At 50.5% G+C, this 15,113-nt stretch overlaps 1 protein-coding gene across 1 annotated transcript; it reads right to left on the bottom strand.

Moving 5' to 3' along the window:
* Positions 1–9,514: 9,514 nt before the first annotated feature.
* LOC128271354 (uncharacterized) lies at positions 9,515–14,527 on the bottom strand. Its single transcript, XM_053008840.1, has 2 exons — positions 12,857–14,527; positions 9,515–12,494 (listed from the first exon to the last, which is right to left on the bottom strand). The coding sequence occupies exon 1, from the start codon at positions 13,905–13,907 to the stop codon at positions 13,434–13,436; it is 474 nt and encodes a 157-aa protein (XP_052864800.1). The 5' UTR covers positions 13,908–14,527; the 3' UTR covers positions 9,515–12,494; positions 12,857–13,433.
* Positions 14,528–15,113: the final 586 nt, after the last annotated feature.

The raw sequence follows: 15,113 nt of genomic DNA, 5'->3' as shown, positions 1-15,113 counted from the left end.
AGCAGGAGCGGACAGGGGCGCGGGCCATGGCGCTAGGGCGATTTAGCCGTGTTATATCACTCGAAAACAAGTGCGGTGTGTCTCTTCCGGCCACACCGACCCGTTCAACCGTGGTTCGCCCGGTTTTCGGTGTGCAAGAAAATCTCGTGCTTTGTTGCCCGCAACTGACATTCGTCGGAAGCTGTCGGATGTCCGTTATTTATGCGTTCGCTAGCAAGTGTCCAAGGATGTCTACGTGCCATTGGGTGTGCGTGAGCGTTCGCACTTGTGTGCGGCCAGAAGGCCACACAGATAAATCTGACCGCGTACGGCCGAGGAGCCGCCCAGCCCTGACATTGGAACTGTAAATACGGAAACGTGGTTGGTCCCCCGGCTACTGTCCGACGCGCGCTCTCCGGTTGGCATTTTCGTTGACCCAAATGGCGGGTGCAGCTATAAAAGGGCTGTCGCTTCTCGCGATGGAATGCACCAACGGAGACCCGTTGCGTATTGTTGCAGCTACTATCGGGACACGATGGGACGAGCAGCATGCAACTAAATTAATCGTTCAAAGAATGGGCCAATCGCGCCTGGTTTTCCCCTTGGTCCGATTGCAAAAGTACTTCCAGCTCTCTAATGGCAACTGGCGTTGATCAGACTTGAAAAGCCTGGTCCTTGGACGCGACTGCTCGTTACTCATCAAGAGACAACAAAGAATTTCTCTTCCATAACGGACGGATAACGACTCTTGCGAGGCGCCAAAGAAAGTGTCATTTTTATGCCACCTATCAGGCGCAGATCGTCGCGTCAATCTTCGACCTACGAGAGCGACGAACCCATTGCCGTGTGCGTATGCCATTTTTGCACGCCTATCTGGCAAGTAGCTCTGCCCAAGTCCTGCACCGCGGAACCTGTCGGCGGAACGAATGATGCCATCTATTTTTACAACCCCACCCTTGTTCGTTTGGCTCCTTCGGAAGTTGAAGTCATCCGTCGCAGGTCCGTCCGTCGCGGACCGTGTCCGCAAGTCCGATCGCGCGATTGACGTTTTCGCCCGACAGACCGACAGTAGAGGGCTTATTTTTAGACGTGTTTAACAACAACATATGGGGATTGTGTCCTTTTTTTTAGTTAAGAAGGGTAACGGAAAAACAACCAAAATGGCGATCGAAAGTTGCCCACTTCGGGCTCATCGGTGTGGTCGTATGGCCAGCTTCAGGCCACACCCATAGACAGCGGGCAGGGGCAGCAATTTGCCGGCTTTAACTCGTTCGCCGGCGTCATGCGTAAATGTTCCTCATTGGGGCAACTTTGCCGGGCGGAAGGCGTCAGTTTCGCGTACTTGCGTCACAACCGCAGCTTGCAGGCCACAAGCTCATAGCGTTCAATTAAATGATGGTTATTAAATGCTGACCATTAAGTGATCATGTTTCGCAGTTATATTTAGATATCTCACTACATGTATGTGGGCTCACTACTTCAGTACCACCGACATCCGAGAAACGGGTTTCTGTTTTCGTGGCGATCCGGCGGCGCCACTCACTGTAACCGACAATGGACTTTAACACCCGGTTGCGCTCCCGATGCACTCAATCCCTGCTGCGAGATTGAAAGTCGGAGGCCCGTGCCGGCTTACTGGCGACCATCGGCTACCGCAGTTCCCACGAGTCAAGGACGCCCACCGGCGACACATCGGGTGTCCTTGCGTCTCGGGCGATGAGTCGATGGTGTCGCCGACACCGCCTGTTGGCATGTTGATCCCCGCCAACCGCAGTGTGCAATTAAAATGTTTCCCTAATGGGCGTCCAATGGGCGGATGGTAAATATTTATGAGAAGGCGGAAGTTTTCACTTCACGAGCGCGCACGAGACAACCGGCCGGCTCGCCGGTGGAACTCGTGCGCCCGATGTTGCTTAATTAAGACTGTCAGGCGGTTTTGTAACGAGACGGGGCTCCTCTTCGTTGCACATGTTTGCCAGGATAGATTCACTCGGCTTTTAGTCCAAACAGGAACAACCTGTGCAAACAAATCGCTCTTCACACACACACACGTTTGAACTGCGTAGCTTACGGAATGCCGGAACGTCAGCTGCTCCGATTCTCGTCGGTAAATTTATGTTCCACGTTTTCAAGTGGACACCGAACCGGGAACAGATCGTTGGCACGTGGTCGGAGCATGCTGAAAAGTAATCGGCCCGTATCTCGCCCCGTTGGTCAGTGTAAAATCCGTTCTAACACGTTGCATTATGCATCGCCTTTTTTTTTTTGTCGCCATTACTGTATAGCAACAACGATCCGAGGCCCTCCACAGACCAACTCCTCGAGGACACGAGAATGGGCTGACGGTGTTGCTTTTTCGTAGCGCGCAGCACTGTGTTGCGTAATGGTCGCGCACCGTCACCAATTCGGAGTGTAAGCACCGGGCACTGTTGACAGTGCACTTAAGTGGGGTGCACCATGTGCAGCCGTTGCAGTTGTTCAAATCAGACGATCGCTCACCGTGATTGCACAATTGCTTGCAACAACCGGCGCGCCGGAGCGGAATTGTCCACCGGGAAATGATCCGCCAACCAGCGTCTGTTGGCTTCCGGTTATGGACTGGCTCTGGCCTGACCGGGGTCAGTCATCGTCCGATTGTTTTTGGGTTGAATATTGAGTAACGCTCGTTGGGAGAATTAATTAAATCCTTTTTAAGCCATGTCTATGGGGATCACAGCAGATGTTCGAACATAACCGGTTCGCATTCCGCAGTGCCTGCATTTGTGGATGGCAACGGGGTCCACTGAACCAGGAATTCCATTCGTAAATAATCTCTATCCCCGGCATATTGGAACGGCAGTAAAAGCGATTGCGAGCGAGCCGGTGCGATTAGCATAAAGTTTGCCAGACCCACTAACCAGCTCGCGCCAGTTTTGCTGTTCGCATTGCATTCCGCATAGTCATCGATCTGGCACAAACGGGGGAAGCCAGTCACTGGCCGGCTCGTCGTCGGACCGGCACGTCGTCGGTTTCCGAGAAACGGAATGCAATCGAAGAAATATTCCCGGCGCTGCAGGCTTTTTGTTCCGTGCTGTTTGATTGTTGGCGCTAGGTGGGATTTCCTTTCCCAAGTCCTGCGGCGCTGCTCTGGGATCCTGTTAATCTGTAAAGACGAGGTTGGGGTTGTTCCAGTAATGGTCAATGGAAAATTTCTTAAATCGTCATCCCAGAATCAACGGCGATCGGGCGCCAATACTAGCACCGTGCAATTTAGCCGCCGGCATCGGATAAGTGCTTAGTAAACACGTTGCCAGACCCTACGCTAACCGGTTTTAAATGTTACACTTGTACCAGTAACCTGGAGCAGATCGGTGATCCTGCAGTTCGTTGCCAACGTGTTCCGTTCAATTCTAGTACGGGCAACCGGGAAGCATTTCGTAATACGTCACTGGGTCGATTAACGCCAGTTAATGGGTTAACGCCGGTCCACAATTGAGTCCGGATATGAACTGGTTTCGAAAACACTCGTGTCGATTGCGACTACGTGCGGATTGAGAGCCGTCGGAGTACGTGAATTGCACAGTCTCGCTTTCTTTCTATTACTGTCATTTCGAACCTGATAACTGGGCGATTTTCTTACGCAATAAAGCGCCTCTTCAGTGCAATCATTGTTGCACTAGAACCGAAGCCTTTCCTAAGCACGCGGCCACTCTTATCTGTAACCGGCTTGAGGCAGAATCCCGCGAATGAATCACACCGCGGATGACACGTTTCGTTAGATGGTTTCAAATGACCTACGAGGCTACGATTACCGTCTATTTGTGTATTTATCATGTCACGGGTGACAGCCTCCGCGGGGGGACGGCCGACGGCGGCCAGTAAAACCATTCCATAATTGCGCTGAGGTAATTAAAAAGATAACCCACCGATAACGTGACCGGGGACGACTATTCAAGGGACAAATGACGTCGTAGGGAGTTTCTAATGGCCCGACATGTGGCGATGAGTCGGATGGAGAAAGTGACACTGCGTAGACACGGTACGATTTGACGCCACCAACGGTTCAAGGACACCGACGTCGTCGTCCGGAAACCCGCGGAATTGCATCCAATTGCGCAACGTCCAAAGATCAATCGATCCTGTCAATCTCCCGCGGCCGGATGCGCGTCAGTGTGGCGCAGCTATTATTGGCGACGAGCTTCGCCGGTCGAGATCGGACCATCCTCCCGATAGGTCCTGCAAACCAGTTCCAATCGGTTGGTCGCGCGAAGAGCAGCCCGATCGATGACTGGCGATCGAGTCGCACTTTCTGTGGCTCGCGCCAATTGCGCCAATGGCGACGCACGTCAGCGGAAGGCGCAGTTTGCAGGAGAAACAATTGAAACGAATTAAGCACATTTCTTCCAGCCCATCGGCCGTCGGTCGGGACGGAAAATATACGCGGGACGTGGCGTCATAAGTGGATTATGCCACATCTCGCTCTCGTCGCTGTCCGCCCCGGTGACAAACTTCCATCCTGCTCACTGTGTTGTTGAGCATAAACGATATCAATTGTGATCAATTGGGCCGGCCAGCGATTGGCGCCGGTGCCGCAGAATGATACGCAAAATGTCTGTGCAACCCAAACGACGCATGATTGCTAGTGTCGGGCCTCCGGAAATCGTGCCACCGGCATCACTGGAATGGCGACTCATCTCTCTGGCGTTGAAAAACTACTACGAGACCCTTTGTAGGGCTTCCGACACGGCACTAGTCCCAAAACCTAGCATAAACAAGATAACGCACCCCAAAGGAAACTTCCATTCCATAAAAATGGACCCAGCTAAACGTAAACAGATCACGCCCTCAAGGTCTGTGGCGTAACGCGAAGAACGCGAAGGTACCGTCCGGCTCCCTTCGGCGGGACACGTCGCTTGGTGTGTATCCGGCGGTTATCAGGCCAACCATATGGGGCCTGACCTTGATGGGGCTGAACTAGGTGAGCGGAGCACGTACCGGCCACGCTTCGTTTGTCAGGCGCCAATTGAAAGTGCCATCAACGCGTGGCTTCAATTCGGGCCTCCGAATAGCGGTAGTAACATCAGGTTGCTAATTGTTTTCTATTGGCTCTGGCCATTCGGAGTTTCCCATTGCACTCCTGGTGGTGCACGGGAACCACGGAGCACGTGACAGAGCGCTTCAATCGGTGCTGAGAAGATACCCTAGATACCATCTGGAATGGACGGGCACGGCCGAGCGTGGCCTTGGTGGAATCACGGGATCACAGTTAATGGTCATTCATGGCTTCAACGGCCAGCTTGTGTGTGGCGCAACATAATGATAGTCTAGTTCCCATTACGGTCGTTCCTTCGTTAGGTCCACTCGATCACCAGCAATTGGCGTCCCCATGGTCATGGTTTCTGGCCCGCAGCTTCTAACGCTACGTCTCGGATACGTTTAGAAACCTTTGTCAGCGCTTTTGGGGGCCCCGGAATTGACACATATAATCCGCTTCGAGGGCGTCAAAAAGGGCGTCCGGTGCGCCGTTCGCGCGTTCGCCGAGGCCACGTATGGCGCGGAGATGTAAGATTTGTTCAGGTTTCACTTCACCGGACCGAGGGCTAAATATAGCCGCAAAGTGCAGTTACGCGTTGCGGTAAAGTGTGCGGCCCCCGGATCTGGCGCCATCGGAAATGGGGGGCGAGCGGGAATCATTAGGAATCATAGGAACCCCCGGGCTGCAGTATGTTTGCCTCCCCGTGATGGCCCACTTGGGTGGTGATGGGGGCCAAATGCAGCACGTCACGCCGAGTGTCATCCGAGTGTGACCGACTCTCGCACTGCGTAGTCTGCGTCCGTGGCCAGTGCGTTAAGGGATGGAGTCACCGCCGGCCTTGATGGTTGTACGTCACGTTTCACAATTAAACATGAACCATTTGGGTGGTGCCAAGAACCGTCCACTGCGAAAGGGACGGGTATCATTTTACATCCTCTAAACGTGTGATGTTACAAAATGGGCATTCCCTTCAGCAATATGTTGCAACACAAAATATTAGCATAATATTATTAAAAATTGTACAAAACCTGCCGGAGCGGTTGCGGCGGGAAACGTCCAGAAGCCTTCCAGACCGCCAACAGACTTCGAGCTCGCCCGGCCGTTGGAATTTTCTGTATCGCTAGCAGCAGCGGAATTTTCCACTGTTTGTTGTAACGTGTGCGCGCGGTTTTTTGCCCGTGCCTTTACCCCCGCTTAACTCCTTACCTCCTTACCGGTTGTCGGGTTGACCGCGGTGCGGAACGTTCGTTCGTAGCCACGTTTGCCACAGCGCATTCGTCGCACTTTTGCATGCTCTGTCTGTGCGATGTGTGCGATTTTTAATGTTCGCTTCTTAAATTCAGTATTTGAGCATGCGAAGCGATCCGATGCCGAATTGCGGGTGGGCCTGCCACCGGCAAACTGCCCAAATTTCTTGGCCCAAAACCGTCACGTGCTCCTACGTGGCAGAGCGAGTGAGCATTCCAAAAAGATAACCCGAATGACGGAACGCCCTTTGAGTGCTAGGTCCACCTAAAAAAATGGCCCATCGTGGCGACGTGTGATGAGTAAGTGACCTTGGGGCCTTGCAGTTGTAGGCACGGGACGGCACGCCGTCCGCCGTCTGAGAGTTTACACCTATAATTAGCACGAAAATAGATATCCTGTGTGTGAAAGAGAGAGAGAAACGAGCCAAAGGGAGTCTACACATCGTTTACGCCGTCCGGTCCGTTACGTAACACGATTTAGTGATGCACCCCGAACGAACGCACGAACGTGGAGATCATCGTTCCGACTGGGTTCTGAATGATCGACACGGCAAGCCTGTACGACACGACATCTCGTGCTAGGGTAGTGTGGCAGCAACGGGTAGGCACGATCACGTGTCGCGGTTTACTTAAAAAGCACCTTCTCGAACGGCGGCTATCGGTTGGCTGCGCATGACGTTGGCGCTCCAAGTGAGGACTTACTCACAGGCGATGCAGTCATGCGTGGCTGCATTTATTCGTGGTGCCGGCATCGCGGCGTCATCTTGTGGTCGTCTTGACGACCGCGCGTGTGTGTGTGCGACGGTTGAATTCTCCATCTTCGATTTGCAAAGGGATCGACTCCAACTGTCACACATTGGTTTGTAATCTTTTTTGCAGTAGGCCATTGTCAGTCGTTGACCGATGCTAGTCAGCTTTTCTATCAACAGTTTCGGTGAAAAGCCAATTTTCACCAATTTTATCGTTCCGACCCCCCGATCCTTGGCGATCCTCCCGGGCAGCACGTGAGGGGGGTAACACAATCGCGCCACGTGGACACACTGGAAGCCGTACGACAACCGCAATCGCTGCACGTTAATCATCAACCCGACGAGTCTTGGAGCAACTTGGTTGTCACGATGTTTGTGCAAACAGATAAACTATCTTTTCAATCATCGGGATTGTTCGAGTGTTCGCGGTCATGCAGTAAACGATGCCATCCCCTGCAATCGATACGCGATTTTCCAATTCGATACACTGTGGCTTGGCGACGGCACGATACTGCGGCGCCCACTGCTGCCCCCCGGCCGAACTAGGGCAATTGAGTGGATGTTTTGGATGTTGCTAGAAGGGTTCCTATGCATATTCCTTCGATTTGATATCGTTCGTTATGCAAAAAACAAAGTAACCTGGTTGTTCAAAACAGCAATTTTATATCGTTTAAAAGAAATAGAAACGATCGAAATGGTTCTGAAGACACGGTTAAGTCATATTACAGCATGACGCCGCACCGGCGCGTACCGCTAAAGTAATAAAAACCTTAAATTGTAAAACGCTATCGCCCCCGCTGTATTCTCCAGACCTGGTCCCATAAGATTATTGCGTTTTTACTTCAATAGGGCATGCACTAGCAGAGCACCACTTCACTGTATTTGAAGATGTCGATAAATGGGTATGACGAATGGTTTTCGACGAAACCAAAACGTTTTATTGCAACGGACTGAGGAACGGTGCATTAAACGGTGATTATTCCAAATAAACATATTTTGAGATTCTCCTGAAGAGTATTGAAGAAAACAGTAACAAAACCCTGTAATCTGACATGTGAGTGACTTTCATCCTCCTATCGAAGTAGGCGCCGAAACATAACGTGCGAAGCAATAGTTGAGTTCTTAAATATTGAAAGTCGAATTACGCCTTTTTTCTAATGCAAAATGCAGCAACAGTTTTTCTTGCAGCGGCCAACAACCGAAGCGGCAATCCCGACGGTCAGAATTCATCTCAGGCCCCCACGCCGTTCATCCGGTGGCCATTCAACCCTCGAAACGGGTAAGGAAACCGGTTTAGAAAACCACCATCGCTGTCGCGGTCCTTAAAGTTGAACGAGCGCTGAACAGGAATCTCGTTCCGAGGTAAAGTAGGCTCTACAACTTCGTTGCAGTCAGTATTTCCAACCGGTGGTGGGGCATTCAGATCTGGAAGTCTTACTGATTCCTTTCGGGGGCACAAGAATGTCAGCTGCCAGTTTTGGCCACCATCAAACTTTGTTTAGGTGCCGCCAAATACAGGTCCCGAGAGGTTGAAATGTTGATAGCAAAGAATGCCGGATGAATTGAGGTCCTTTTAAAAAAAAACAGTGTAAACAGGCTTTTATGAAAATAAAAAATTGACTGATGATTACCCAGCTCTGCGGACCATCAAAGTTTATTTTTTTTCTCGGAAAGGCACGTTCAATCTTTGTTTGCCGATTCGTAGAACGCCACTGCAGAATGTAGATTGCGACTTGAGTGATTGCGTGGCATTAATAGATTACTTAACTTTATGTTTTCTAGCAAATCATCTCTACTTTAAAGGAAAGTGAAATTTGAATCATCAGTTCAAACGGTTAGCGTTCGCGATTTCTAAAGTACAAACACCAAGTTGTGACTGAGACAGTTTTTTTTAATTACACAAAATTTTGTAATTTAATGGCTCCGTTTTTACGTTTGAGTGACCGCCACCCGGTTCTGGGCTGGGTCACGATCGTCACGAAACCCGGGGTCTAAAAATACACCAAAATTAAGACGCTCGGCCAGTAGCCTAGGAAAAGAAAACCGAGAGGGAACCAATAGCCGCACTCGGACCGCGGCTTCTCGCAACCGAGAGCTACCGGAATGCGGGAAATCATGGCTCGGCTCGGGACCACCGGTGATTTACGAGCTGCACATGCTGCACATTTGCGCCTGCTGCAATGGGCGGCCACGCCAAACCGACAGACGCCGGTCTGTCGGTCACAACAACATCGGCCACAAAGCAAAACAAAAGCGCAAAAAATTCGCGCCCCACCATGGGGAGGACAGTCACGAAAACAATTGCGGATATTTTTGGCATCCCCCTAAAATTAACCGATTGACGCAAGTGCCAAGGAATGTTGAAACGATTGACGAATCCCATCCTTCCCAGGCGGAGCGTGCACATTGGCCGACCCCCCCTTTTGCAACTCCAACTTTGGGCCGCACTGCAAACCTCGGCACGTTCTTCTGATTTGGACCGATTTCGGAGCACAAATAAATGACCACTCGGGAAAGGCGTTTGTTTTATTCTGTCCATTTACAAAGTTTGCGGAACAACAGTTCCACTATTTTATTGGTTTCAATAATGTTCATACAATACATAGAGTGTACCTTACTTTTGATTATGTAGTGTTCGTGATTTGTGTGGTCCACTGCGGCATATTTCGCATGATGGCTCTGATAGGAGTAGAGTATCAGTAGAGAGAGAATAGTAGGTAGTTAAGGTTGTACAAACTAACTAGTCACTTAAAGCAATTCCTGTTCTCAAACAGTTTTAAAGTCCCTTTATGGTGTATTAGAACTAAAGTTAATCTACAAACAATTATGCTAGCAAATGTTTACGTTATGACGAGGCACACGAGAGCGAGAGAGGACGAACGGTGTTATTAGAAGCCCTCTTTATTGTTTCCTTCTTAAACGAAAAATCAACTAAAGTTGGCTTTTCTCGCCCACCAGCGCCCACACGAGATGAGCGTCTCACTGTATGGGTTTGGAGAAAATTTGGCAAAACGGGTGGAATGTGGTTTAAAGCTAGTAAAATTAGGTTGTTGATTCATCGGACGAACAGATGGGCCGTGTTTTATATTCACCCACTTCTGGTGGGCGTGCTGTGATCGATTTCTGCAAATGTTTTCTCCGTCAAAATCCAAATACCGCCACCGGCCAAGCCAGCAGCAGCAGGGTCTTTGAATGGCCGCGAATTCTAAACATAGCACAAGCGGAACGCGTCGTAATGATGAAATAAAAAGGATGGACACTATTGCGCGCCTGATTCCTAATGCAACGCCTGTAAGGTACCGCGCCTCTCTCGCCGCGAATGTAATGCCAAGACGCTTATCGGCCGCGCACGTGCGCCACACCGCGTGCGTGCGTGTGTGTAAGAGCTTATTGGTCGCTATCTTAACCCTACGCAACAGTGTCTTCTTATTAGATTTTGCTAGCACAACGTTCAAACAGCACTAACCTAGCTCAACTATAAATGTAAAATGAGGGACCAATGGTTCGCGTTTATCTTCCTTCCCTAAGTCAGCAGCAGTCTTTTACGGTACGGTGAAAGGATGTATTGAAACCCACGGGTTTGGTGTAGAGCACTATGTCGCTAAGCCTGGCACCCTGTTTCGTTGTGGCCAGTGGTTTAACCAGCGGTGCGCTGGTCTGTGGATATGCTTCAAGAGGGTTGGTGTGGTTGAGATGAAAAATCTCATTCGACCAATTAGTCAGGAGGGGGTGGACAGGAACCTCTCTCATCGCCCAGCGGGATAATCGCACGGCACGTCCCTCGGCGTACACAGCTGGTGGTCAATGATCCTTCCTGATGGGGCAAGCGTAATCGGCGCCATATCAGTGCCGCCATACTGCGTGTGCGCCGCGGAATCACATCATAACCCGCAATCACCCACCCGTAACCGGTTCGGGCCGACCAGAACCGAAATACGCCTCCCCTACGGCACTACGCAATTGCATTTCGTGTTTCGCGTTGACAGAAAATACCAAGCGAAACCGATTTTCTCTGGTGAACCCGGGCCGGAAAACTAATAAAAACAAATGACCGCACGAAGCGCAAATTGTCTGTCACGCAACCCACCCGTGAAAAGCGACCAATCGAAACTTCGGCGCCCCAATCGGTCGGTCTCGGTTTCGTTTGTGGTTTGTGGACCAACGGTAGCGGCGGTTCCATATTGTTTTATACTTTTCACGGCCTTCCTTCCACGGGTGCGCATGTAGAAATAGTATAATCTGATACGTTTGTGTATATATATGTATATCTCGGTAGATAAATTTATATATTTGCTTCGTGGTATTCAGTTAAGCGTAACCGGTCTCCAGCCCAAAACAACGGCCCATCTGCATCTGCTCAGCTTATGTGCGAATCCGCGAACCCTGGCGCTACACTACGTTAATGCACGTTTGGGCCGGGGGCCTGGTGTGTTTGTTTATTTGCTACCCTCGCGAACCTCGAACGGCGTCGGGAGAATGGCCGGGAAACTTAAAAATCGAATCCACACCACACGCGGGCGGGTTGCAGCATAATTCGAATATCGATTCGCAACGGAACCCACCCGGACCGTGGAGCCTTGTTTACATAACAATTCGCGGTGGGGACTGCCTGCTGTTGACTCGAACCGCGTTTTCGGGCGTCACTGCCCCTCGCTGTCTCTCGACTAATCGATTCGTTTGCCACTATTTATGATCCGCGCGGGCTACTACACGTTGTTTTGTTTTGAATTTAACAGTTTATTGGATGCCTCAGCCCTTCCGCTTGAACCTCTGCACTGTTCCTGTTAGACGATAAATGTTCTATTTGGGTAATGTACGTAAAAGCATTCACAATATCATGTTACAATCGATAAATCACAGTTATGTAAATGTGTGTCTTCTTAACGCAACTCATGGATTGCGGTTCATGGTTTTGCTTCTGCTAAACAGAGAATGTAAAAATCCAAAAAGGCCCCTCCTGGCCGCTCATAGGAACGCAAATAGAAGGTACAGTGGAGTTGCACCGCCCTCATGGGATTGAAAGAAAGTGGTCAAGAAAGAGCGAAGACAAATGTTTGTTTAATTTTTACGAACCGATTAGGGTTGGTTTGTCAAAATCCATGTTGCCAATTGAAGCAGCACAAGTCCCCACAGAACCGCGGGTCTCGGCTACTCTACACTTCGTTCGTGTCCATCAAATACAAAATTCTGAACAATTCCGCAGAAGTATCACAGGTTTGAATTTGATTTATCACTACCCGGTCGGGCGTCGTCCTCAAGTCCAAGGTCTTGTTGTTTTGTGAGCTCACTTTTTCTCAACAAAAAGGGTCAATTTAAAACTATTTAATTTCTGCTTAGCTTTGAGCAGCCTAAATGATGATGATGTTGAGAAATGATGCATTATCGTTCCCTATTATCATTATTCTTTGCCTACCTACACAGCCGATAGTCGGCCATTAACGGTTCGCCTTCCTGTGTGTGTTCGCGGCGCGGTCTACAGATGGGTAAAAGTGCTGCGCAATTCGTCTGTAGTGCGTGAGTGAAAGAGAAACCCAACGTAAGAAAAAGGATACACCGGTGTAAAAAGATAGTCGTCGAAAGAGGCCCGAAAACCAACCCCAGCTTTCGTGTGTCACCGTGCAAAGTTAGAGGAACATAAGGCAGGTCGCGGCCGTAACAGAGGGGCGGGGTGGCGCACCCGGCAAGGACATTGATAAATAGTGCATAACCACATGCACGAGGGATAGATCATTTTTAGCCTGACTTTCTTAAGCCTAGAGAAAAGCCTTAATTAATCCACTAAAGCTGCTGCTGCACAGGTAGATTGTGTGTGTGTTTGTGTGTGTCGATGCTAAGCATCACTTATGTTGCTTATAGTTACTACGTACTATAGGTTAGATCGAAGGAGGCCGTCGAGCGTTAAAAGTAGTTTCATTGCACCACAGCATAACATCCTACGACGCGCACCTCCCGCTGATTCCAATGTGCTGATACCCGGCAACCTCCCGAGAGTCCTGTGGCCTTTGCGCGATGACTGCGCTCCAAACGATCATAATAGAACTGAACTCTCGGGGTATGCGTGTAGTATGTGCTATGTCTGGTGTACACCCGTTTTCCGTGTAGTTAGTGTGTCTCTTCGTTGCACTCGCAAACAGTAGGCGATGAAGGTGTGGTTTTTGGCGTTCACCAAAGTTACCGTGGGGCACTGAACGTACCCCGCCTGGGACGGAGTACCGGAGTGTTGCTTCGTTGCCGCGGCAATGGCGGTTTCCCATGCTGATGGACGTGGAGCACACTGTCCGAACACACGCCAACCACTTGCCCGCCACGGGCTGGGTCCGTTTCGTCCTCTCCTTCGTCTCTTCGTTTCCGGCCGCGACGGCGAGCTCCTCGCTGGCCAGCACCATCTACATCGGCTTCGCCGGCGTCCGGATCGGGATCTTCTTCGGCACCACCGTTCGCTTCTCATGACCGGCTGTCGGTCGATTTGCTCTTGCGGAGCGACTTCCGCAGCTTGTCGACCAACCGGACGTGGAACTTGTTGAGGCTACTCTGGCTACCGGCGGCAGCGGATGGCACAGCATTCCCGCCACTGGTGGCACCACCCTTCGGCGGACTGCATCCGTTGCTCGCCTTCGACGGGCTCGAAGCGATCAGCGAGCTCTGCGAGGTGCGGGACGAGTTGCGCGAAAACTGTGACCGGGACGCGAGGTGCGACATGTACATCGGATGGCTGCGGTGGGCGGGCGAGCCGGCCGACATGAAACCACCGCCGCCCTCGTTGCCGGGCGACGTCGAGAGGCTGGGACCGTCCGAGCGTGAACTTTCCGACACCTTTCGCGAGCGGCAGTTGGTCTGGTTCGAGCACTCCGATATCCGCCGCTGGCGGCCCTTGTAGATATCGAACTCGTTCTTCATCACGGGCATCATGAAAGCCATGGTTGCTGGGATATCTTTGCCGTCCGCTTGAAGTGATTACACTCTCCGGAGCACCCAAACTATCGGGCGCGGGCAGCGCGTCGACCTGTGCACTGTGAACGATTGTTTTGTCAATCGGCGTCGCCGTGGCCGATGTCACGTATGCAAACTTTTTTCTTGTCTACGCGCGTCGCTCCGAATTTCTTTCGGCTCGGAAAATCGATATTCGCGTACTACGCGTTACACGCCAGCGCACGGACCGGTTACGAGGGCACTCTCCGCGACACACCGCACGTCGCTGTTTTCCCACGCACGATGCAACGGCGGACCCAGTAGGCGAGGTAGAAAACTTTCACTTCACGGCCAACGGCAGTGTGTGTGTGTGTGTGTCGTTGCAGCGAGGGCAAAACCGGACAATTCCGCGACCTGCTGTATCGGTGGCACTGTTTCTTCAACGTAAACTTTTTGCGGTTCCAGCGAAAAGAGGGCCAAGTGCGCGTGTTTCGTTTTTGACGAACTTTTCTCGGCACAAACCACGAAGTGTGTTGTTATTACGGTTTTCCTTTACTTTCACTGTGTTTATAAACGCGAAGTGTGTACAATTGTTTTTACTTTTGGTCAAAATTTGCTTCCGGTACGTTCTGGCGTCCAAAATTGACGTGCTTGAAATTCAACTTTGAGTCTAAAATTGTCTGAGTCTACTTCTTATATGCCGTTGTCTGATTGGCTCTGAATTTCTGAGTCCTGACTTTCGAACCTGACCGTGAATTTTCGAACCTGACTCTGACTGGGGCGCCACACGGAGCGAAACAAAAATATAACTGGGCAGCCACACGATGCATAACATATAACATAACATAACAAAATTTGACACTTAATCGGTAAGCATGTGTCAAAAGCTTTGTGACTCAGCGGACCCTGTAAAACATAACACATAACACTTAACAACGAGCGTTTGTTTACAAACGTAAGGATAATGTGAATTCTTATTTGTGTTAGTTAGTTAGTGTCAAATTTTGTTACGTGATGTTTTCGTTTCGCTCCGTGTGGCTCCCCGGTGAGGCCATCTATTTCTCGCCGTAGCCACTGTCAATATCGGGATTCAAGGGTTTAACATTTGTTATTTAACAAAGTTATGTCCTTTGTAGACCTCCTGTAGCGCGGCACACTGATTACGTGTTTACAGTGTTTATTTTTTTATTATCTGTTATCAAAAGCCTACAATTT

This window comes from Anopheles cruzii, chromosome 3 (genome assembly GCF_943734635.1).
Source record: "Anopheles cruzii chromosome 3, idAnoCruzAS_RS32_06, whole genome shotgun sequence".
NCBI classification, from domain to species: Eukaryota; Metazoa; Arthropoda; class Insecta; order Diptera; family Culicidae; genus Anopheles; species Anopheles cruzii.
Note: the sequence above shows the minus strand (reverse complement) of the source record. Positions and strands in the feature narration are given on the sequence as shown.

Coding starts and splice junctions, on each gene's coding strand:
- LOC128271354 (XM_053008840.1), bottom strand. CDS start 13,907: ATGGCTTTCATGATGCCCGTGATGAAGAACGAGTTCGATATCTACAAG.